Genomic DNA, 25,486 nt, shown 5'->3' with positions numbered 1-25,486 from the left:
CTATTCGTGTTATTAAGACTTCACAATCCTAAAAAGGGCCCTATTATGCTCCTTTTCAGGTTCATATTTGTATTAAGGGCCTCTACTGTGACATGTCTCCATGCTTTAATATTCAAAAAGCCCTTTATTTCTCTCATACTGCCTGTGCTGCAGCACCTATTCTCACCCTCTGTCTGAAACCAGAGCCCAGTCTGCTCTGATTGGTTAGCTAGACGGCTCTGTTGTGATTGGTCAATCGCTTAGAGATGTCCCGCCTCTTAGCCTATCAGGTACAATGTGTTAGAGCGCTAGCCAATAGCAGCACTAAGCATGTTACATAGTGATGTCACTTACTACTCCCCTCTCTCAGAGCACAGACATGAGACCTTGGAGTGCCACAGTCTCCTTATTAGTGCCTGTTATGGGTCAGGACATTCTGCCACTACTAGGGACATCTGGTAGTGCATCTTATCGGGGACGTGTTCCCCTTTGGCACATATTGTCTTAGCAAGGAGTCATAGTGCTTTGTTTGTTACGTCTTCTCATGCAGAATGTTGATTTTTTGCTCAGAACTAGCTCAGTACTTGGGACTGGGGAGAAATCTACAGAATTGCTTCCAGAAAGCTTTGAGCTGTTACCAACCTTACGAGCCCAGCCCCGCCAGAATCCTCTGTCCAACAAACTCCAATTGGTTTTTCTTAAACTAATCTGAGTTCTGCAGAAGTGTTGTACTGCAGTGTGGGAGTTCATATTTTGTTTTACTCCAAAAACACTTTTTCTTGACCTTGCAGCAAGTTGTATGAGTAGGACTGAGTGAGCCATGAACTGAACACAAATGACATTTAAGCTGTAAAGGACAAATCCCATTTTCCAAATTTCAAAAATGTTCATTTATTCAGATTATTTTGGATATGTGTTAAGAACATTTGATTATGTATTTAAAACATCAATAAAACAATTTAAACCTGTACCTTGGTCATTTCCGTTTCTTTGGCCAGATTTGCATTAACCATTATAAATATTGCAGCCAGAGTGAAACGTGTCTCTGCAGCTGCAAGGTGACACCTCGCTGACTCACCCTCTCTCTCTTTGATGATGCCAAAGAACCAATTCTGTGATGTGTGAATCACTGGAGAACAGAAGAGGACACGATCCTTGATTCTTTCACCCACCCCTGAAAGATTTCCTTTTATATATCCTTTCATTTAATATATACACTGCTGTATTTCTTCACATCCAAGGCTGGATAAGCAGTCAGGGAAATGCCCCGGGTTCCCAGAGAGGGTGACCAGTGGCCAAGTCACATGTTTGGCGAAGAGTAGGTTTGTGAGGGACAACCTGGGACACTTACAGCGATGCTTAGAAGTAGTTTATATTTCCATAATGTTCATTTAACCCTAAACAAAATATCAACTTTTCTATTGAAATTATTAGCTTGTAAATATGAATACTAGGCTTTTCTATAAGTTGATTTGTTTGCACAAACTATGCAAGTTAAGAACTTAAATATATTTGACCACAGGTAGCTTACTACCACAAACTGCTGACCTGCACAGTGTACGTTCATTATTTCACTGCGGTTACCTTGTGTGTTTGGATATCCTCTTTTGGTTTTTCTTTATGAGTCAGGGGTTTCTTATGAGTCTAGCGTAGCTTCAAATCCTATTCACTTCTGGGAGCGATTAAAAAAACGAAAACCCTGGCAAATGTCACAAAACCTGGGACTATGGATTGATCTCTGTTTCCTCAACAAGGCAAGGAGAAACAATGGCGCTTTGTGTATGCAGCGCTTTTAGTAAACGCTGTGCATGTTTCATTAAAGTGGACCTATCATGCTATATTTGAATAATATAGTGTAGGACCATACCTATATAAGGTATATTTGTACTTTTTATTTTTCAAAATACCAAACAGATCATGCATTTAAGCCATTCCTCATTTCGCTCAATTTAACACTGTCTTTCCATGGGCTGATTCTGTGAGAACAGCACCATCTACAGGCCTGGCATATGTACTACAGCGTCTCCAGCGCTTTCCAACGGCAATGTCCGTGGCTGTCTCCTCCTGATTGGTGGAGTTGGCCCAATAGCCGTAGCGCCACTTCTGTGACGTCATAGAAGTGTTCAAATCTGGATCAGTCTGTATCAGATCCGTTGCAGCCCCTTTTTAAGAGATTTGGGTATGGAGGAAAATAGAGAGGGTTGTGTTTTCTGACACTTGGTGAGTTCCCTGGAACACCGGGGACACATATTCATGTATAAAAGACGTACAAAAGTGAATTTTGGATGATAGGTCACCTTTAAGTTGGTGAAGATGTTTCTTCATTTGCATGTTTTGGCACATTTGTGTTTTGATATTTGCATTGTGTTTCTCTGTTGAGAGAAAGCAGCTGCCCTCCCAAGTGTGTGTGTGTGTGTATGTGTGTGTGTGTGTGTGTGTGTGTGTGTGTGTGTGTGTGTGTGTGTGTGTGTGTGTGTGTGTGTGTGTGTGTACAAATATAGCGCAGTAATTAAAAGGATGTGTTTATCTTGAATTACATGGAATACATTAACCTTGCCACCAAAGCTAATTATTGTCATTATAAGCACTTCTATTATTTCTGGGATGTGATCACACATCATGTAAACTACACGTCGTGGAACATTAACCAGACATACGTATTGGAATATTAAATATTCACTCCAAATATTGTGAATGAGTAGGACTTGTTTGCTGTCATTGTAGCATCAACCAAGACTATAACACCTCTGTTGCACCTTATGTGCAATATACGTATATAAATATACCGCTGTATAATTATAATTATAAAACGGACAAGTCAAATCAAGCAATCTGATTGGTTCTTAGCCGTGATATACTGAGCGTATACCACGGGTAGAATTGTAAGTTACTTTTCACAACAAGTCAGTATCCCTCCGCGTCTGAGAAAAACAGTATACCGTTGGGCTGAAAAGCAAACTTTTCATACTGGAACAAGAAAGCAGCGAAGAAGCAACGGGGCAGAAGCCCTCCTTTTTGACGCAGCGGTCCAGACATAGACATCAAACGCCGAAACATATTCAGTGTGCAGTTCCTTTGGCATTAGGGCAGGGATATCTAGATACTTTTGAAGGTTTAACATAATGAATTGTGCTACTTTTAAAGCAAGCAACGATGTTTTCAAATCTGTAATCAAAGAGGTCCGCAAAAACGCTATCGACCAATCAGATTGCTTGATTTGACTTGTCAGTTTTATAAATATATTAAAATTTCTTCCGTTACGAAACAAACTTACAAAGCATAAAATGGAAACATTTAAGATTAACTTCGACCTCCGGGGGGGTCTTACTATAGTATTGAGGAGTGGATTGAGCAGTGCCTATCTCCAGAAAAAAAGCACCTAAACTACGACATGCAGAGCTACGTGAAGAGCAGGTAGACCAACTGGAAAAGTACCACCATTCAAAAGCTTTCTGATGCGGGTCTTGAAACAAAGCAGAGAGATTATGACCGTTAGTGGCCACAGGTGCGAAAGCTCTCTCCAGAGCTACTGGAAGCCCAATCTCGGGGACCTGAGAAAGTGGAGTAATATTCTCGCCACGCCAAGCAACAGCCTCGAACAACCTCAACCTATACAAGTGACCACGTAAGCCATGCTACTGATGCTGGACAGTTTTTCAGTGGATGCACAATAAACAGCAACATACACATTAATGTAAATAAACAGCCAAATAATGGATCAACGCTCTCTGTCTAATATGTTCGCTTGCTGTTAGTGTTGTTGCATAGCAACCACCTTGCACTATGTTTTGTGCAGAAGGCAACGGAGGGACTATTTTATTTTGAACATCATTATTTACAAATAAAAACTATTTAAATTAGAGTGTGTATTTTTATTTCATATTGCCACACTTGGTAACCGTTTTATAAAAGCAATAGCTCACTTCAGGCCGTGATATATGCTCATTATATCACAGCTAAGGGGGTTGTCGACCCTCCGCTTCGCGTCGGGCCGAACCACGCCCCTTAGCTGTGATATAATGAGCATATACCACGGCCTGTCGTGAGCTATTGCTTAATTATTACTGGCTGCTATCTCTTAGTTGACAATTCAACTACTGTAATAAATCTGTAAATAACTGTGCAATATATACTCAGGATGTTGCCACTACTTTATACATGCATCATTTGCTTTTTCAAATGCTGTGTATTTTTGCAAATTGTAATTTATGTAATTTCTATTTGTATCTTTAACGTTTTAAGCATGCCTCTGCCCCAAACTCTGAACCGGCCCTGGACATGCTTCTGTGGAAAAGGGGGTCTGTAAGACTCATCCTGCAGCATCTCAAGCCCCTTGTGTGCAACTCCCTGGACCCCCTGCAGTTTGCATTCACACATTATCACCAGTGTAGATGATGCCAACATCTACATGCTCCACAGACTAACACGTCAGACTGTCAGATGTGCTGGCAACACCTAACACACTATTGTTCTCATGACAGACTCCAAAGCCAAAAGGATTTATAGCCAATAGCATTAGTGTCTAATATATTCTTAAGCAAAGCCAAGATGGGAAGATTGATTGATATATCCGCTGTATGTTTTTGGGGAAATGTACCACACCAAGGAGATATGGTCAAATTAAAAATACTTCTTTAAAAAGTAATAACATGTGTTTTTTCAACAGATAACAAATAGTGACCAACACAAAACAAAAGAGCAACCAGACGGCAGAATGAAATGCGTGAAATGGAGAGTTCATTTGATCTAATGTTTTTATTTAAATTGAAATCGTGACACCCCTAATCATTTTTGTGGTACAGAGTGATTTGACTGCCAGCTCAGTGAACACTGATACCTTTGGATGACAGGTAGCAATTATGACCTTCAATCCACAAACTATTGTCTCTAGTCTGAAACAAAAACTGATGAGTCAGTGACATCAACTGTATTGTATTTCTGACTATTTTTGAAAGAGCAATTATAAGCAGGCTGAGATCAGTCAGGGGATTCAGTTTCCTATTGTATTTTGCTTCTCCTGTGACATTATCTATTTTTCTCATACAACCTGTGCTACAGATTGGATGTATAAAGAGAACTGGATACAGCATTGGAGGCGGGACCTTATACATTCCTATGAACGTTTCTCAGTGGAGCATGAAGCAAAAATGGCCAGCCTCTCGAGAGCAAAAGTACCCTTATCTGGAACCATAGAGCGTGGCCCTTGAGATTGCAGCGCCTCTTTTCACCCTCTGTCTGAAACCAGAGCCCAGTCTGCTTTGATTGGTTAGCTCGCCAGCTCTGTTGTGATTAGTCAACTGCTTAGAGATGTCCCACCCCATAGCCTATCACATACAATGTTTAGGAGCGCCAACCAATAGGAGCACAAGTGTGACATGGTGATGTCATTATGTTCGGGAAGTAAACAAAGGAGTCCAATGGAGGCGTTTTAGGCAAGGGGGGGAGCGTAGGAGAGAAATTCCTTCTGGAGAGAACAAAGTGATTATAGCCTCTGCAGACCATTTACATACACTAAAACCTATAGAACAAACTACAGGGAAGGGAAAACACCCACAAAGTATAATAGGGCCTCTTTAAGCTTTTAGAATCTGACAACAGTAATGTGGTGCAGCCACGTTAGACATGTTAGCATCCTTTCTGAATAAATCTACATTTGTATGAGCATGGCCTAGTGAAAATAACAGGCGGTTCACTTCAAGGCTTAGCACAGGGGTGTCAAACTCAATTTCATCGGGGGCCACATTAGCATTATGGTTGCACTCAAAGGGCCGGTTGTAACTATATACATATACATATATACATGTATGAAATAATGTATTATATTATATTATTGCCTCTGCATTGGATTTTTATTGGATAGGGTAATAACTTTATAATAAACTACGTCTGAAAGAAGAAGTCTAGGGCAAATAATTGCAAGTCTCTTCAGCGGCATGTCACAAAATGAGATGCATTGTGGGACATGTAGTTTATGGGCAACATGCTTCTGCAAAATAAGATAAGCTAAGATGGACCTTTATTAATCCCCGTGGGGAAATGCAGTAGTTTAACAGTAACACGGTAAGATTGAAAAACAGGACAGCACAGATTCATACAGATTAATAAAATTAAGGATAAATCAAAGATAAAAAAAAAAAGATAAATAACTATAAAATAAGAAATTAATTAAAATGAACACATATAGATATACTGTAAAGTATATGTAACCGTATAATAAACGTATTATATTCTTTGCAAGCTCTTGCGGACAACATAAAAGGAAGTTGCGGGCCGGATTTGGCCCCCGGGCCTTGAGTTGACTTTAGGTCCGCTATTGACTCTGTAGATGTGTATAGTGAAAGGTGTATGGAGAAAGGGTTTCAGTGAAGGGAAATAAAAAGGTAGACACTCACGTCTTGAAAGCAGTGATGAGGTACATGGTCCTGGGCATGAGCAGGAACACCTGGTCTGTGAGCACAGCCGTGATGATCTTCTTGGCTACATAGTTTGGATCCAGGATTGGCAGCAGTGTTGGCCACCTGGTGAAAACAAGAAAAAGGATTTAGACAAAATAATAAAGCAATTAATGGATACCACAAAATGTTAGTCCTTTGAGCAGGTCCTTTTTTAGATGCTGTTTTAAAAGTGTGTGAGAAGTAGGAAGTGACAGGTCAGGCGTGAAGCATGTGTCCTTGTGCCTTCAGGGGCTGTTCGATGGGTGAATGCAGAGAGACAGAAATACAGATGGACACTAGTCTGCAAGTGTAACAGATGTAAATATGCAGTGGGGTTTATTTAATTTAACTTTGTATAATCACACAAATTCTGTGTTTTATATTATTTTATTCTGTGTTACCTGGCAAGGTCGGAGATCAGTGGGCGGAACCTCTGAAGTGTGGTCGCTGTGCTCAGGAGTTTATTGTTGTGAGGACTTTCCCCTCTATATATCGTGTCCCTCACGTTTACTCTGCCCTTTTTGTAAACGTTCCACGTGAGAGGAGTCACTGTGAGGGAAATTCATGTGTTCATGTGTGTATCTGTTGTCAGTAATTAAACAGAGATCGTCTCAACTCTACGCTGGCTCAGGTCTCGTCCATTAACAACACAACGCAGAGACCGCTTAACCACACCGGTTACACAAGCACATTCAAAACCTGACCCCAGGACTTCTAAGAGTGTGTGTGTGTGTGTGTGTGTGTGTGTGTGTGTGTGTGTGTGTGTGTGTGTGTGTGTGTGTGTGCGTGTGTGTGTGTGTGTGTGTGTGTGTGTGTATCAGAGCACACTGGGCTCATAGGGAGGGGGGGCAGGAGCTCAAACAAGGTGTGTAGGACAGAGAGTGAATACACATACTATACAGAGACGCTGTATGAGAAACCAATTTGATTTTGGAATATTGAACAATGTAAATCTATTCTAGTAGAACTCAACAATGGAATTATGATCAGTAGAAATGGCCAAAACATGGGACATTTAACTTCCAACCGGTCCATTTTAGTTTCCAACACAGCAATCTTCAGAAGAAATTTATGGAGGTCATCAGTAGAGATGAAGAGGCCTTTTGTTGCTAACTAGCTTTAGCTAAGTAGCATGCAGTCTAGGCTTTAGCTGTAGGTAGGCCATGCTACTGCAGGACTGAGGTTGTTGTTAACATTTTAAAATATGACAAGAGTCCTCTGTCCATCTACATAGAATAACAGTCCCAGTGATTAATAAATGTCCCGGAGCCGCTGCTCAAAGTTTTGTAAATAAGAACAATAGGAAAATCAGCAGAAGAAAGTAAGCGGAGGCGAGAGCAAGCATAGTATCTACTCACTAACACTAACAAATTGATGTAGGCTCCTCCCGGGCAACCTGAACAAATAATAGCTAATATGGCCAAAGTCCTTGCTGTCTGTTATACACCCCTTGCAGGTCTGTAGACATTAAATGAACAGACAAAAAAAGAAATCCTGTAAAGAGACCTACTTAGTTTGACATCCATCGAACATTCCTGTGTTGATGAAGTATGGGCACACAATGGTTGTCTTCACGCCATCTTTCCCAGTGGCCAACAGCTCCAGACCCACGGACTCCGCAAAACCTACTGCTGCAAACTTACTGGCACAGTAGTCTGCAGAGAGAAGAGGAGGAAAGCATGAGCATTTTAAAAGCAACCGTAAAACCCAGAAGTCTGCTAATTCACACTCACTCAACCCAATCGCATGTTCCCTTTAAAGTCATTAAGAAAAAAAACAAGCTCAGGTAAAAATGTAAGAACACTGTGCATTTATACTAATGTTTTATATCATACTCATAAAGATCTTCCACACTGAACCCTCAGAACATAGGGGAATGGGTGACCGGAATATTCTTTCTTTGGTTTAAATAAAAAGCACACTGAGGTAGAATATCTTCACAAATTAAATGTAGAAATGAAAAGTAGTTTAGTCATTTTTCTTGTAGAAATGTAGTAGTCAATGTTTAGTGAAATCTCACAATTCTCCATGCCAATTCAATATAACAGTGAACAAATCCAGATGACGTCATGTGTCATCAACTTTGACAAACACACCACATTAAGCCAGCCTGTTTCGATTATGGAGAAATATTCTCACTGTTTTGAATAGCCTGAAGGCTCTGAATGACATCAAATGAGTCACCTCTCCATGTGTGTGAGGCTCTGCACCTTGGTGCACAACAGTACTGTGTTTTACAAGTAGCAAACCTCTTAAGACTTTATGAACAGGTTATGTGTGTGTAACCCATGGAGGTATAAAAAGAACTAGATACAGCATTGGAGGCGGGTCCCCGTTCAGTCCTAAGTTGCTCAGTGGAGAATGAAGCCAAAGTGGTCTAACTCCAGAACAAATGGCACCTGGTTCTTCCAGCGAACTAACGCATCCATTGGGCCATAGAGCATGCACACACTAGTGTTCTCCCTAAGCCCCGCCTCCAATCCACTATTACCACATTCACACCAACGCAACTCCGGTTCAAGCTCCGTGCTAGAGCTTTTCAGGTTCAGAACCGGTTCTTCGGTTTATCTCCGGCTCTTTTCACACTGCACAGAGTCCGACTGGTGTTGCGTCATTGCGTCATCGTTTGCGTCATGACGTAACCGTTTGCGTGCCTGCTTCATAAAGCCAAACCGCTCGGAAACCCCTCACAGCTGACACCGACAACCACAACAATGGCCGATTGTGCTCCAGCTTCCTCTGTACCTCTTCGGAAGACCAGATTCCCAGTAGGTAGCTGGTCTCTTCAGTGGACCACTGATGCTTGTTAAGTTTCTCCATCGTTGTGTACAAACTGGATAATGCCTGTAACTGACCAGGGGGCCACGGCTGCTGAAGCAGCAGGAGACGAGACACAAGCAGGAGGAGACGAGACACAAGCAGCAGGAGACGAGACACAAGCAGCAGGAGACGAGACACAAGCAGGAGGAGACGAGACACAAGCAGGAGGAGCAGCGTTTGCAGGCCGAGGAGGCGCACCCGGACCCACGAGGAGTCTACAGCACCTGGGTCATGCTAGAGGCAGACCAACGCCTTACAACAGGCCAAAACAGCTTCACAAGTGGTTTCAGAAGTAAAGGCCTAACAAACACTTTGAGGAGGAACAAAGAAGCCAGCGCAACAGATGGAGCCAGATGACAGTGCACCGGCTGTCCAGCAGGGGGCGACGGCAGACAAAACTCCTGAGCAACGGGAGGAATTGACAAACATGGTGAAGTCTCTTGTCTGTTTCAATACATCCAGAGATCAGCAATTGGAGGAAGAGAACTTTATGACAATGTTTGAAAATGTGTCCATAGCCTCAGGGGAGGGATTTAGTGTGTCCATAGCCTCAGGGGAGGGATCTATTCTGTCCATAGCCTCAGGGGAGGGATCTATTCTGTCCATAGCCTCAGGGGAGGGATCTATTCTGTCCATAGCCTCAGGGGAGGGATCTATTCTGTCCATAGCCTCAGGGGAGGGATCTAGTGTGTCCATAGCCTCAGGGGAGGGTATATTATGTCCGTTCTAGACACTCAAGGACTTGAAGAAAGCCAACTTGGGGGCAGACTGTCTATCCCGGTACATGAAAATTGAGGTACTGTACGCTTTAGGAGAAAAGGGGGGGAATGTAACGAGACGCCGTTACTGGAGCTCTTGCTAACTTGTTTATGTAGTCATTGTACTGTGTTTGACGACAACTTCCCTGTTCCCCATGTATGTTGTTGCTGATTGTGTGCACCTGGTGCCCTGTGTTGTCTCCTCCCCCCTCACCTGTGTCTAATTGCTCCCCCCCCCCCACCTGTGTCTTGTTGTACTAATTAGTGTGTAGGTATTTAGGCTCTGTTTTCCCTGTCTGTGTAGAGGCTGGGAGTGTGTGTGAGATCCTGGTGGCTCCAGGCTGTGCCCACGTGAACAGCAGCAGCAAGATTGAGGCTGTGTGTATTGTGTTCATGCCGTAATAAATGCCCACACCGGGTTATATTTGGGACGTGCTACCTCCGCCTCCTTGCTTGGTCGGGCCGCTCAACGGTCAGTCTCACAGTGTGAATGAGGTATATGTCATGTCTGGGCTCGGCTTAGTGAGAGGCAAAATATCCCTGGAATCTGCTATCAGAGTATTTTATAATTATTAAAATGTTAAAAGGCTATTCAAATGCAAGACTGTGAAGTTGGCTTACCAAACAAAACCATGACACTGATTTACAGATGTCTTTCTCCCGATGCAAGCAAATGGGAAAAGTCTTTAAGGGACCAATAGTACCACCGTTTGGCCACTGTTGATAATTTGCTTGCTTGGCCCACTTCCTGGGAGCTTGATGTAACCCCACCAAGTGCAGTTGACATGGAGATAGGAAAGGAGTGTGTTTGCGAGTGTTTGTTTGTGTGTGATTGACAGTATGAAAAAAGTAGAACTGTTTAATCTGTGAACAATCTGGTGTGTGTGTGCATTTCATTTGACGGTGAATACTTCCAACAACTTTTCTAAGACTAAAGCCAACTCCTTTGTGTTGCTTTCAACTCCATTTCAAAGCGGTGACTTAAAGGTCCTCATTTTCACACAGGCAGAATTGTGTCGCAAGTGTTCGAATATGCAGAATATCCACAAGTCATGTTTTACTGAGCTGATAGCAGTCAGATTGTAGAGGAGATGGACAAATGGTTGATTTCAGGCCTAAGGCTGTTCAACATTTAGAATACAATGTATCTGAAAATCAGTGCAGCGTATCTTCACACCACATCCTCTCAGTGTCTCTGGTTTCATTCAGAGGAAGTGAGCACAGTAAATCAAGCACATTCAAAGCAGTCATGTGACATTGTTTGCAACACCAGTTATTATCTTGTGCCACGGCTACATCTTTTGATTTATATAACCCAGGCTGAGTCAATATTGATAAGGCACTCTAATCTTTCTGCTGAATATGGGTGAGAGGGCAACGAGTGATTATCTTAGAGAAGTATTATTAAAGGAATTTTTATCTGGTCGCTTAATGAAGTCAGCAGATGGCAGCCACAAACAAAGTTCAACCAAAACCCATATCCTCAAAGAAAAAAAGAGGAAACAAGACTAGGACTGATCTGTACTGAAAACAAAACAAAAATATGTAGTTGCATGTCTCCACTTCCACAATTACTAAAATAGCTAGGTTTGCAGATGACTATTGTAAAATCAACCTTTCATAAAAAAGTTACTGATTGAAACATTTTGGGTCCATTTCAAGAAAAGAATTACTAAAATTGCGAACGACAATCGGAATTGGTTTCCAATGTTCTACTGTGATTTGTGATTAGTTCAGCCTTAACATGGCCATACAGCTGCACTGAAACTAATCTGATAATCAAATGTGTTTAAACACCACCAATGCTCGGGGTCTGTTCTGAGCATTTAGATATAAACTCCCTGATGTTGAATTTATACAAAATATCACAGATTATCGGTAATTAAAAGAAAATGTGACACTTTCACGCAGCCATGATTAAAATAAAAGGTGCAATGTGTGACACATGGCCACATGATACAAATATAAGGGGCAGAATTTGACCCAGTCCATGCAATACAAATATACACTCAGTTATTTTATAAAAGAGTTGTCGCACACTCTATCGTGTGGTCGTTTCTTCTATAACAGTTATTCTGGCTTAAAGAAAATACATTTAAAAAAAGACTTAACCTGTTAAGCCCTGAGCCTGTTTTTCAGGTCTCAGCCTCGGAAATGACATGCCCAGAACAAATGACTATAACTTCACTTCTAAAAGGGGTAAATTAATAATCTTTGTTCCCAAAGCAATGGATGTAGAAAAGTCAGAATAAATATAGATTTATTTTTATTTTACCGGGCTCATTAATGGCGCATTTCCACTGCAGGGCCTCGCACGGCTTAGTACGGTAGGCCTATAGTTAGGCCTTGGTAGGCCAGGATCACTTTATGCTGCGTTTCCATTACTGTTTAGGAACTGGGGCAGTAACTATAGTAACGCAGTGTAGGCGGAGCCGTGACGTCATCTTCAATGTGAAACACAGAAAACCAACATCAGCCGTTATCTGTTAGCCCTCAGAGCTCACAGCTCCTCATATCTGTTCAGAAACTAGACAACAGTTAAACAAGTACAAACCACAGACTGTCTGTGTCATGGTGAGTACAGTCGCTGGTTTATTTATGTCTATAGGCCGCTGTTGTGAGTATGGAAGGTCGGAGCATATACTGCGTTAGCTTAGCAAATCTCCATTAGAAAACACGCATTTTAAAAGGTGTTTCGCCTGCCGTCTGTCTGCAGACTTGTCAAAGCATTAATTCATGGTTTTTACTATCCGATATCAATATGTTGTTACTTCGGCATCATTTTGAAACGTGTATTACAATTAAATCACGGTCAAATATGTTCATTGTGTTGTAGTTGTAGCCCCCTTGCCAGTGATTCTCTCTCTAGTTTAGCATACTCAGCCCGACTCAGCCTGGTTGTTGGCCCGGAAAGAAACTGGATTTTGGAGGGCCAGAAAAACTATGAAACAGTACCCGTTAGCCGGAACTATCCCTAGTGGAAACGCAACAAAAAACGGGCCGGGTTTGGCACGGCACGCTTAAACCATGCTACGCGCTTCATTGGAAATGCGCCATTAGACGATTCTTGTGAGACTTGTGTTTTGTTTCGATAAAAATTGTTCAAATCGTCAGTTAGCTGAGTTTCTTCCCGTTAAGTGGGTATGACACATTAATAGGTTGTTAAATGTTAAGAAGCCCTGAGACACAGTTTCGTGAAGAAGAAAAAAACGGGAGTTAAGCACTGCTAGGGCCCAGAACAATATTCATGTCGTAATATGTTCACATTGACTTCATGACACACTGTGAATAACCTTTTTAAACTATGAGCAGATTGAGTAACCTGAATGGAACTTAATTACTGTTTTATCATTTATGATAATTGTATTACTTCCAACACAGCCCTGGAGTTTGGACAATCACCTATTTATCTATTTAGACTCAGACAAAGTTCATGGTGACTAGTACTAGAACTATAATAAAAAGATAACAGATGAAATGTGTGCTTGTTAAAACCACTACTGGACGTGATGCAATTTTTCGCTCGTCGCTTTACATGTAAAGTCATTGAAAAGATGTGGATGGACGGTTCACTCTAGGAGTAACATTTGTACAGATCTGGAACATTAACTTAAAAACATCATACTGTCTACACTTTAATTACAGGATGCAGCACAAAATAGGTAAATAGGTTTGACGTTTCATTGAGAGGCAACTGGAAGTCAGACACTGAATATTTATTGGACATTCGTCGCAGCAACAAAAGTGACACAGCTCCTGCCTGGCCACATCTGAAGCTTTCTCACCCAGTCCCAAGTATTTATCTGGTTTTAGATCAGTGTTTCTCAAACTTGTTCATACCAAGGACCACTTAACCACTAAAAAAACACTCGCGGACCACCTAACTTCACAAATATCCCAAAACAATAGGCCTGCTTACCACTCCAACAGTATATAACAAATGACAGCCTAATAATGACAGCTTAACCTTCTCTGTGTCTGCTCGTTCACACATTAAATCAAAAATACAAATACAACTACGGATTATATAAGCATTTTGTTCAAATGCGATTTAAAATGTTCAGGTTTTACACCTCTTATGAAATTTAGACTACATTTATTACGGAGTTTATTTCCGAGCCGACAGACTCACAGATCGTTGGCTCCTGAGAGATATGCAAAATACACCGCATATAGTTTGACACAAACCCCCGCTGTGGATTTTCAAAACAAAATACAGTAAAACTATGGTCGCAGGCCCAAGTTTAAGTCTCTGAGGTCTAAGCCATTTTTTCACATCTTAGGCTCGCGTGGGCTTTTTTTGTAAAAATGCTATTAAAACATGAACCTTGGTGACCATTGGGCTGGCCTGCATGGACTGCCTACAAAATAAAAATAAAAAAACAGCCTCTGATCATCAACAGACTTCATGCAATGCTTCATTGGATGCATATATTAGATAATAATCTCTGTCTGACACATTTAATCTACTTCCAGCATGGATAAATGTTCATAAAAGACATCCATCGTTTGTTTTATACGCTTCTTGAAATAAAAATAAATACACATCGTTTTTCTAGAAGGATTACAAATCGCCTGAAAATGGTTCAAACAAGTGGCAAGATGTGTGACGAAGGTGTTGCGCTGGGCTACATCATGCAATCGAAACTTAAGCTCGCTCCATTGCAGAGATATTCCCGCGAGAGTGAGGAAAACTTATTTCAAAGGTGACATTTTACCAATATACTCATGGACCACTAGGGGGCACTGTTCTAGATACAACTATTCTCAAGTCCCATCAAATAGTGAGATTGTTTCAGCACTAAAAAGTTCACTTGATTCGTATTTGATCAGCACTGATCAAATACTGTGAACTTTTAAGCCGTCACATTTTGTCAGAAAATGTTTCTAATAAACCTTTGAGTTGTAAAATGAGAACATTTGAGTTGAAAAGGGTCGAGCCAAAACACCCCGCCCACTAGACAAAGAAAGAGTGGAACTGGAAAATGTTAAGGATGGATCATTTAAATGTAACAATGGGGAAATCAGAAACATCCATACCTGCCAATCCATTGCAGGATATGAGTCCAGCAGAACTAGCAATGCTGACAAGATGGCCGTGATTGTTGGCAATCATGGCGGGAAGGAAGGCCTTGTAGGTCTGAGTAGAGAGACACACAAATTAAGCATGATATTTAATATAGGGACCTGAACAGGGATTTAATTGTAGAGCTCAGAGGACAATTGACTTTCACAGTACATCACTTAAATACAGGATTATTCTTTGATAAATCAAAATTAAATTCAAGGCTTCAACGTTGAACTTTTAACTAGATCTTTGGTTCTTCATGAAGAGAGGAAATGTGCTTATAGAAGTCACATGACCGAATTTAAGTTATCTGATATGCAGTCGTGGAAGAAACAAATTAGTGGACCAAACTTTAACGCTTAACTGGATTGAATCTTTCTGGAATGTATTGATGATTCAATCAAATGTAATTGTATAGTAAATTATGTTGGAGTTCCTTGCCCTGCCTACATTTTGAACTTTATTAGAAAGAAATGCTAAATGATTAAAAAAATGAACATATCTCTACAATATTGCTGATCTGTCTCTTCATCATCAATCAGGTTAAGTCTCTGTAAGAAATCATTTGGACCCAGAGGTAAGGTGTGTGGGTATGTTGTGTCTGACTGACCCAGAAGTGAGCCATGGTGTTGACCTCCATCGTCTTCTCAATCAGGGAATCAGGAGCCTCCATGAACTTCTTCCCCGTCACAATACCAGCATTGTTCACCAGAATGCTGACGTCTCCCACCTCCCGCTTCACCTGCATTCAGCACAGAAAAAGGTCAGTGATCCAATTTTGTACAAATATACTTTCAAGATTAGGATTAAAAATATAATTCATTTGTATTAATCCCAGAGGGGAAATTCAGTTCCATGCATGAAGAAATTCCAGATATGAATTTCCTGGGCTACTTAGTAGATATTTCCTTCCAAATACATATTTCCAGGTCCATTACCAAGTTACTATGTTACAACAATACTTTAAAGAGCCCTATTATGCTCTTTGTGTTTTCCTTTCCTATGTAGGGTGTTATACTACTAGGTGCATCTCAATAAATTAGAATATCGTGGAAAAGTTTCTTGGTCTTATGTAATATTCAAATTTTCTGAGATACTGGGTTTGGGTTTTTATTAGCTGTAATCATCAAGATTAAAACAAATAAAGGCTTGAAATATTTCACTTTGTGTGTAATGAATCCATATAATATATGAGTAACAGTAAATTAACTTTTCCACAATATTCAAATGTATTGAGATGCACCTGAATAGGTTTATGTGCATGTAATGCCTGAAAGCGTCCATTGGACTTCTTTGTTTACTTCCGTAAATGACATCCCTAAGGAACACTTGCACTTCTATTGGCTAGCGCTCCAACACATTGTACGTGATAGGCTAAGGGGCGGGTCATCTCTAAGCGGTTGACCAATCACAACAGAGCCGGCCAGCTAACCAATAAGAGCAGACTGGGCTCTGGTTTCAGACAGAGGGTGAAAAGAGGTGCTGCAGCACAGGCAGTATGAGAACAATAAAGAGCTTTTTGAACATTAAAGCATGGAGACACGTTCCAGTAGAGACACAACATACTGATATACACCTGAACATCAGCAGGAGAGGACTCTTTAAATAACTTAACATGAATACAAAGAATAGTAAACAGTGACATAACCTTTCTTTCCTAATCTTTCAATCTGTCATGACAACATACATATTAAACAGAGCTCTTTCACTTGCATCAGAAGGAGGTTTGTGGAGTTGGATTTTTTTTTTTTACAGCGTTTCCATATAAGACATATTCATTTTACATTTACGCTAAATAATCATGTACATGACTCACCACTCCCTGCATTTAGTGAAAACACTGAATGTTTACACAACACTCATCCCTGCCCTGCTTTAAAGACACACACACTCACACACATGTGAGAAAACAACAGGGGAGCCTGACGCCAGAGGTTAACATGGGTTTATTATAACTAACAGGTTTTAGCTAACTTGGAGCAACAACAAAAATGAATATTCCATAGCCTTGTTGCTAATTGGATTGGGTTGCTAATAGTAGCCAAGTAGTTAATCTCAGTTTTTGCCATTCATCTAGGTAACATGATGTGGAAAGCATAGTGGAGGACAATGATGAGGTGGAGGGGCCATATGGCATATGCGCGTCGGTGACGAGGAAACAAAGAAACGGTCGGTCCGGTCTCAGAGAGAAAGCAGCATGTGGGGAATAACTGATAAATGAATAGACCTTGTTTGTTTGTGGCCTCTATTTAAACAGGTGAAAGCCCCTTGAGATCAAAAGATCTCGTTTTCAGGGGTGACCTGCTTCCATCTGCCCTGCGCTGCTGTGCTGGCGTGGGAAAATGGCCTCTGTCGTGATTCTGCTGTGCCTGTTGGCTGTCTTGGACAGTGAGAAGTTCTCTCGTCATCCTGAGAAGTCGATTGGATTCCGGTCTGTTCTGCCGCCCGCAGTGGGCATCCCCTGCAAAGGATCGGGTGTGTTTCGCGAACGATTTCTAGTCGCCTTGTCTCAGCCCATCAGTTCGGCAAACTATGATTGTCTTTTTAGCTTGTCTTCCATGATGGTTCTTCAGGATTGCTTCTTGAGCTCTAACCACACTTTCGCAGACTTTGCTGGTGATTTTAAAGTAGGTGACAATGTATGTGTGTCGATTAAGAGGAAAAGATGCCTGGTTTTCTTGTTATTATTGCTATCAGGAAATGTCCAACCAAACCCTGGACTTCCCAGTAGAGGTAGTCAGATCGCTACTCCTGCTGATTTTAAATCTAGGTCTGGGTTTGGTTTCATCCATTTGAATGTGCGCAGTCTTTTATCTAAATCTAAACTAGATTTTGTCCGCATCCTGGCAAACTCGACTGACACTGATGTCATTGTTTTATCAGAGACGTGGATAAAAAAAATCTATTTCGGCCTCTGACATCTCCTTAAATGGTTACAATGTATATCGTACCGACCGACCTACGAAAGGTGGTGGCGTTGCCATTTATGTGAAAAATAAGTTTTAGCCTTGAATATTGAAGTGGCAAAGGGCCAACAGGTCATGGTGGTGGGCTATTAGAGACCTCCCTCAGCAGTTAAGGAGTCTCTGTCTATTTAATTAAATGTTACTCAGATTGTAGACAGTCCTACTCGTCCTAATATTAAGTCCCCTAGTCAATCCTCCTTAATTTATCTAATTTTAACTAATGTTCCCCATAAATCCTCATCTGTGGGAGTATTTGCTAATGATGTGAGTGACCACTGTGTAGTTGCAACAATTAGGGACACAAAGGTCCAAAAGGGTAAAATCAAAATAGCTAAGTCTAAATAGTATCTGTTAGTTACTACTAAAAACTTGAACAATCCTAGAAAATTTTGGAAAGCCATTAAATTGATATGTGGCTCTCTGTTTGATTCTGTTTCGAACTCTGTTTCTGTGAACACCACAGTCTGTGACTCTGAACAATGTGGTTTGGAAAACCCCTTAAGTTTTTCTCCTTTTACTGTTGATGTTGTTCATGAAGCCTTAACCAAGTTAGATCCTAAGAAACTGGCTGGTCCAGACAACGTAGAACCTTTCTTTTTAAAGATAGCTGCAGATTGTATTGCTCCACCTCTCACTACTCTTTTTAACCTCTCCCTCAGCACGAAGACAAAAGTATGAAAGTCAGCTTATGTCCTGCCTTTACTAAAAGGAGGGGAGGCTACTTTATTAAATAAGTATAGGCCCATCTCTAAATTGTCAGTTCTGGTTAAGGTTCTTGAAAGCCTGGTGAGTGAACAGGTAAAGGGGTTTTTATATACATCAGTCAGGTTTCAGAAAGCAACATAGCACCATCACTGCGACAATGAAAGTGGTGAATGATATTGCGGGTATAGACACACTTAGACAATAAGCAGAGTTGTGCAGCTCTGTTTATTGATCTTTCCAAGGCGTCAACCATCATATCCTGAAGCAGAGGCTAGTCACTATCATATCCAACCATGCAGAGTGGGGTGGTTTGTGAACTACTCTCTGAAAGGTCCCAATGTGTTCAATTTGATGGGCTCACTTCTGAGTGGTTAAACATTACAAATGGTGTACCACAAGGTTCTGTTTTAGGTCCACTATTATTCTCCATCTACATCAACAGCTTAGGTCAAAATGTGGATGGAGCCATTTTAAATTTGTATGCGGACGGTACCGTGATGTATTGTGCAGGTCCCTCCAATAAGGAGACGAGTAGGAATAGGTACCGAGCCCCGGTATTAAACTTAAATTATTAAAGACCGTGCATGGTACCGTTAAGCTCCGACGTTAGCGGTCTTTTTATCGGTACTGGAGACATGTAAAAAAGATATGTCACGTGTATTATTGCTACACAAATATTATTTTGCAGTTTTAGTGTCGCCAACTCCGTTTCTAACATGCAAAAAGACTGCAAAATGCGTCCATGATTATTTTTTGTATTTTCGATCTCCCTCCCCCGCCTGCTTGCGAGGGGGCGGGGCAGGTACACAAAGGCAGCTGCTAGATGCAGCAACACACACACACACGCACACGCACACGCACACGCACACGCACACGCACACGCACACACACACACACACACACACACACACACACACACACACACACACACACGGAGGAGAAGATGGCGGAGAGAACGCGCTCCGAGGAATGGTTAAACTTTACCCGTCTCGATGCTCGTTGCCTAAAGTGCAATAAGAGTTTAGCATGTAAGGGCGGTAACACGAACAATTTGTCTATACATCTTGCAAAAGTGCACCACATCCAGACGGAGAAATGCACCGTTTTTGACTGTCTTTCTAGCAGCTCTGTAGCCCCATCCACGAGTAACGTTTCCACGTCAGGTATTATGTGTGCTATCAGCAACACACATTGTACAAACATGGGTTAATGATTAGAGGTAGCTAATCTAACTTGAGTTATTAATTTTGTTAAAGTTTCAGCTATTCTGTTTACAGTTCTGTCATCAGATTATTTAATACGATTTGTTAAAACGTTGTTGTTTCTTTTGATGTGAAATATTATGTATTTAATTTAAATAAAAAGCAATGTTAGTTTTGTTCACAATTTGTTTAGTTAAAAACCGATAAAAGTACCGTTAAAAGACCGGACCGATAAGCGGTATCGATAAAAGTAGTAGTACCGTTAAAACCTTAACAATACCCATCCCTACTAAGGAGGCTGTTGTGAAATTGCAAGCTGTTTTAATATTATCCAGACGCAGCTCTCTGAACTAAAGCTTATTTTAAATGTTGATAAACTAAGGTAGTGCTATTTTCAAAATCTAAAAAGACACCAGAGACCACTTTGGATATTGTTACTGCGCAAGGAAAAGTAGTTGAAGTGGTTTCCTGTTATAAATACCTTGGTACCTGGTACCTTGACGATTGCCTCTCTTTTAAACTTCAGGTTGATAATCTGCGTAAAAAGCTGAGGTTGAAGCTAGGTTTCTTTTTCAAAAACAAGTCCTGTTTCTCACTTGAGGCCAGGAAAAGGCTCTGTGACCTTTTTACCTGTGCTGGACTATGGTGATCTGCTTTATATGAATGCACCTGCCCATTACCTGCACAAGTTAGATGCCGCCTATCACAGTGCTCTGAGATTTGTTACAAATTGTAAAGCACTTACTCATCACTGTACCCTGTATGGCAAGGCAGGTTGGCCTTCACTAACTTTACGGAGGCTCAGTCATTGGTACATGTTCATTTATAAAGCCATGTTGGGTAAACTCCCATCTTACATCTGCTCTCTGATCACACAGAGAGTTGCAGGTAGCTATTGCCTGAGATCACATGATGTGGTTTTGTTACATGTGCCAAGTGCAAGGACTGACTTAGGTAAGACAGCTTCTATGTGTGCAGCTCCTCTTACATGGAACAGTCTTCAAAAATATTTGAAAATGAGCAAATTGGTTCCACTGCCTGTTTTCAAAGCTCGGATAGGTGCAATGATACTTGATACTCTTTTGTGTTATCTATTGTTTTATGTTACATTACATTGCATTTAGCTGACGCTTCTATCCAAAGCGACTTACAATAAGTGCATTCGACCAGGAAGATACAACCTTGAAGAAAACAGAATCATATAAGTACATCAGGTTTCATAGAGCCAAACATTTCAAGTGCTACTCAACTGGCTTTAGATAAGCCAGTCCTTTATTATAAGTGCTTTGTTAGTAATTCAATCGCTCGAAGTGGAGTCTAAAGATATGAGTGTTCAGTCGTCGCCGGAAGATGTGTAAGCTTTCTGCTGTCCTGATTTCAATGGGGAGCTCATTCCACCATTTTGGAGCCAGGATAGCAAACCCACGTGTTTTTGCTGACGGGAACTTGGGTCCCCCTCGCAGTGCGGGTGCAGCGAGCTGTTTGGCTGATGCAGAGCGGAGTGCATGTTCATGTTGTAACCTACTTGCTGCCATGTTGGACAGGTCTCCCTTGAAAAATAGATCGATGATCTCAATGGGACCACCTGGTTGAATAAAGGTTTAATAATAAATAATGGTGAGAATGCCAGACTACAGAGTCACTTCGAACAGCTGCTTGGAAATCATTACGAAATCATTAAATAAGAGAGATGCGTCAACATTGCAGTTGAGCTGCAGGATTACTCCCAGACACATTCCCACATTTAAACCCACTGCAGTGGTTAGCATGTAATAAGCGAATATTCCCCTGTCTACTTGTCTAGCCAGGTTTTACAAAAGCTACCAGCATGGACGTCACAAAAACAATACATACATACAGTACATACAGTACATACATACATACATACATACATACATACATACATACATACATACATACATACATACATACATACATACATACATACATACATACATACATGTGCTTACAATACATTTTTTGACAACTAGGGCAGAAACTGTGTAACGCAGCTGCAAAGCTAGTTTGTGTGTGTGTGTGTGTGTGTGTGTGTGTGTGTGTGTGTGTGTGTGTGTGTATGTGTGTGTGTGTGTGTGTGTGTGTGTGTGTGTGTGTGTGTGTGTGTGTGTGTGTGTGTGTGTGTGTGTGTGTGTGTGTGTGTGTGTGTGTGTGTGTGTGTGTGTGTGTGTGTGTGTGTGTGTGTGTGTGTGTGTGTGTGTGTGTGTGGTAAACCTCCTTCTGATGCAAGTGAAAGAGCTCTGTTTAATATTTATGTTGTCATGACAGATTGAAAGATTAGGAAAGAAAGGTTATGTCACTGTATTCATGTTAAGTTACTTAAAGAGGACCGATTAAGCCTATTTTCAGGTTCATATCTGTATTTAGCAGAGTATACTTTCTGCTTCATCATTAGAATATTTATTGTTACCTAGTATGTCCTCCCTTTTTAACAACTTGTCGTCTAATTAAAAGAGGCCCCATTCTGCTCGTGGGGGTTTCCCCTTTCCTTTGTGTGTTCGGTAGATTTGTTTGCATGTAAATGATCTGCAAAGAATTTGAAAATGAGCAGAATATTTCCTCTTTAAAATCAGTATCCCTTAAGCTTCTAGTGAGCGTAGCTGTGTGAAAATGGATCCCCTCAGACCAGACACCTGTTGGGTTTCAAGCTAGTTATGTTCATTTCCATGTTGAGATAATCTGCGGCTGTTTATTTTCAAACCAGCTCAGCCAGTTCTTACTTTTGCATATTGGTGTATTTAGTTTAGCATGAGTTGAAAACAACTGAAGGAGCATTCACAGGGATTCTTTTTAAATTTGAAATCATATCGCCATTTAGCCTAAAAAAACAAAACCCTAGATTTCAGTATCCATAATATCAATGTCAGTATCCCTAAAAGCTGTTTAGGTAATCTAGCTAACTTGATCTTCTGATTTCAATGTTTTTTTTGCAGCATCAGACTTGATGTGAGTACAACTGTTTTTGTAACTGATACTAAATATTGGTCTATAAATGTTTCTGTCAGCTAGCATACCCAAACAGGCTACAATAAGCTAAAAGGCTAACAGGCTGTAACTAGCCAGCTTGGTCAGATTGTACAATGGAGATATGCTGTGTTCCAGTTGTACTGGGAAGTGGGAGTATCCGAGTTCCCAGTCAGAAATGCCAACTGCCACGCCCTCTGAGGTGGGACTCCAACTTGGAAACCTGGAGATAGCTCGCCTTACCCGAGATCATTATTTAAAATTGATTCTTTGCATACTGTATGAACACGAAGAGAACCCTTTGATGATATGCCATGTATAGCTCTTCTGTGTTATTTGTTTCACATGAAATCAACTGTACATAATGGTTCTGCTCATCTTTTATCCGAGGATATGTTGCTATACGTTTGTATTCACAAAATAAAGTAGTTATCAACCGGTATTGCTAACAATGGGTAACCCGATATGACCGCTACTGGAACTAGGGTGTGACTTATTCCCAGTTCCGACCCCGACTTCCAGTGTACATGCAATAGGTTTCAGGAACCTTACCTGGTCTGCCACTCTGTAAACCTCGCTCTTGTCGCTGCAGTCACACAGATAGTAGTGCACTCTGCTGGCCCCGCTCTCTTTAGCCAGTCTTGCCGTTTCCTTCATCCCCTCCTGGTTAATATCCCACAACACTAGCACAGTGTTGAGAGCCGCAAACTCCTGAGCCATGAGGCGACCGATCCCACTGCCCGCCCCAGAGATCAGGACCACCTCTCCTTCTATGTTCTTCCTCTTCCTGGGCACAAACAGGTGGACGAAGGACTCCAGATTGTACCAGATGGACATCAGGAGGACTTGGAGGGTTTCCACGAGGAAATTCATGATGGATCTAAGAAGGAAAATACAGAGAACATAAATTACATAATGAGATAGCAGGCTAAACCCAAGTCCAAGGTTTAGATATTTGCTTTTTTGTTAGAGATCAATATGTCAAAGGGTTTCTTTTCGACTGTTTTGCAGCAGAGAAACGGCCCTGTTGTGAGTTATGGCACATATAGACAAAGATCTCTGGTCTGTGTGGTTTTCACAGGAAGTTTGAGGTAGGCAAGCGTGTGTGAACTACACCAAATTTGGCAACATTTCAAGTAAAATTAGAATAATTAAAACGGTTAGTTTCCAAAAGCTGACATTATCTGAGCATTGTAGAAACACGAGCCCACATATTTTACCCCACTTGCCAGAACCTGTGAGTGCGCTCACCCTGAATGGATCAATAGATCGGCCACATGTGGGTCTCACATGGGAAACTGTGTCCTTGTGTGTCCTAAAGGGGCATTTTGGAGGGATTTTTTACAATTTAAATGAATTCAACAATGCTTAAATGTGGCACCAAATCTGAAAAAAAATCCAAACATTGCTGTTGATTATGATTACCTGAACCCATATTTACATACTGTAGATGAAGAGAAACACTAGAAACCGGCATGTTTTTCACTTAAATATCAATCGGAATGACACAAAATAGAGCCTGGGAATGGCCCTCATTTATAACCATCCTGTTTTAAGCACTTATACACTTTAAACTGTCGAATGTAAGGTACAAAAAAGGGTCTATGTGTGTCTCTAATGGTCAATGAGGACAGCTATTATTTAAAATGACATTTACTTTATAATTAAGTATTGTAACTTTCAGCGGTGGAAGAAGTACTCAGATCTTGAACTTGAGTACAAGTAGAAGTACCAAAGTGTAGGAATACTCGCCTACAAGTAAAAGTCCTGTATTCAAAATGTTACTCAAGTAAAAGTACAAAAGTATTAGGATCAAAATATAGTTAAAGTACCAAAAGTAAAAGCATTGATTGTGCAGATTGGTCCATTTCAGATGAATACATGATATGTTTTATAATTATGTATCATTAAAGAGTTATCAAAGCTGGTAAAGGTGCAGCTAGTTTGAATGACTGTGTATGCTGCAGGGTAGTTTGTGAATTTACTCCAGGTGGAACTAAAGTCTGATTTAACACTTGATTATATTTCACATCATTAATCCAAATCTGAAAAGTAACTAAAGGTATCAAATAAATGTAGTGGAGTAAAAGTACAAAGTAGCAAATATTTGAAATACTCGAGTAAAGTGCAACCTGGTTATCAATAAATGACTTCAGCACAAGCTTTAGCTATTTGCATGTTGTGGTTTTTTGTGGAATAATATCGCGTGCGAATTAAGACGCTGGATTGTCAACATCATGCGCTGTGTGTTCTGAAGGGTTGCCTAACCCGGATAGTACCGTTTCCTTTCAAATACATAGTTATCACTGAGCAATACACTAAAGACAAAAAGCGAGTTTTTGTAAAGAAAGCGGAAAAGAGCAGATAGGACAGAGCTTGATAAAGCATGTAATCGACAGGAGCGTCTCATTTACCGTTATGCTGTGAGGTCCCAACGAGAGTTGTGCAGGGCTCCACGGGAGGTAAGTAAGAGCGACTTTTCTCACCACACAGGCGTCCGTTACACAACCACTGCTGTCTCACAGTTCCTCCTTGTCCCGCCCTCTCTGTCTGTCACAGTCCAATCCCAATG

General features: G+C 41.0%; 1 protein-coding gene across 1 annotated transcript in view; it reads right to left on the bottom strand.

The window, feature by feature from the left end:
* Positions 1-25,486, bottom strand: part of LOC307036220 (epidermal retinol dehydrogenase 2-like) — a 30,022-nt gene extending 4,536 nt beyond the window's left edge. Inside the window, exons 1-6 of the mRNA XM_079676319.1 lie at positions 25,329-25,486; positions 23,467-23,794; positions 15,670-15,801; positions 15,032-15,131; positions 7,924-8,068; positions 6,372-6,497 (exon numbers count right to left, since the gene is read on the bottom strand). Coding sequence (XP_079532445.1) covers positions 6,372-6,497; positions 7,924-8,068; positions 15,032-15,131; positions 15,670-15,801; positions 23,467-23,787 — 824 coding nt within the window. The 5' untranslated portion in view covers positions 23,788-23,794; positions 25,329-25,486. The remainder of the gene's footprint in view (positions 1-6,371; positions 6,498-7,923; positions 8,069-15,031; positions 15,132-15,669; positions 15,802-23,466; positions 23,795-25,328) is intronic.

This window comes from Notothenia rossii (assembly GCF_949606895.1).
Source record: "Notothenia rossii genome assembly, chromosome: 4".
Taxonomy (NCBI): Eukaryota; Metazoa; Chordata; class Actinopteri; order Perciformes; family Nototheniidae; genus Notothenia; species Notothenia rossii.
Note: the sequence above shows the minus strand (reverse complement) of the source record. Positions and strands in the feature narration are given on the sequence as shown.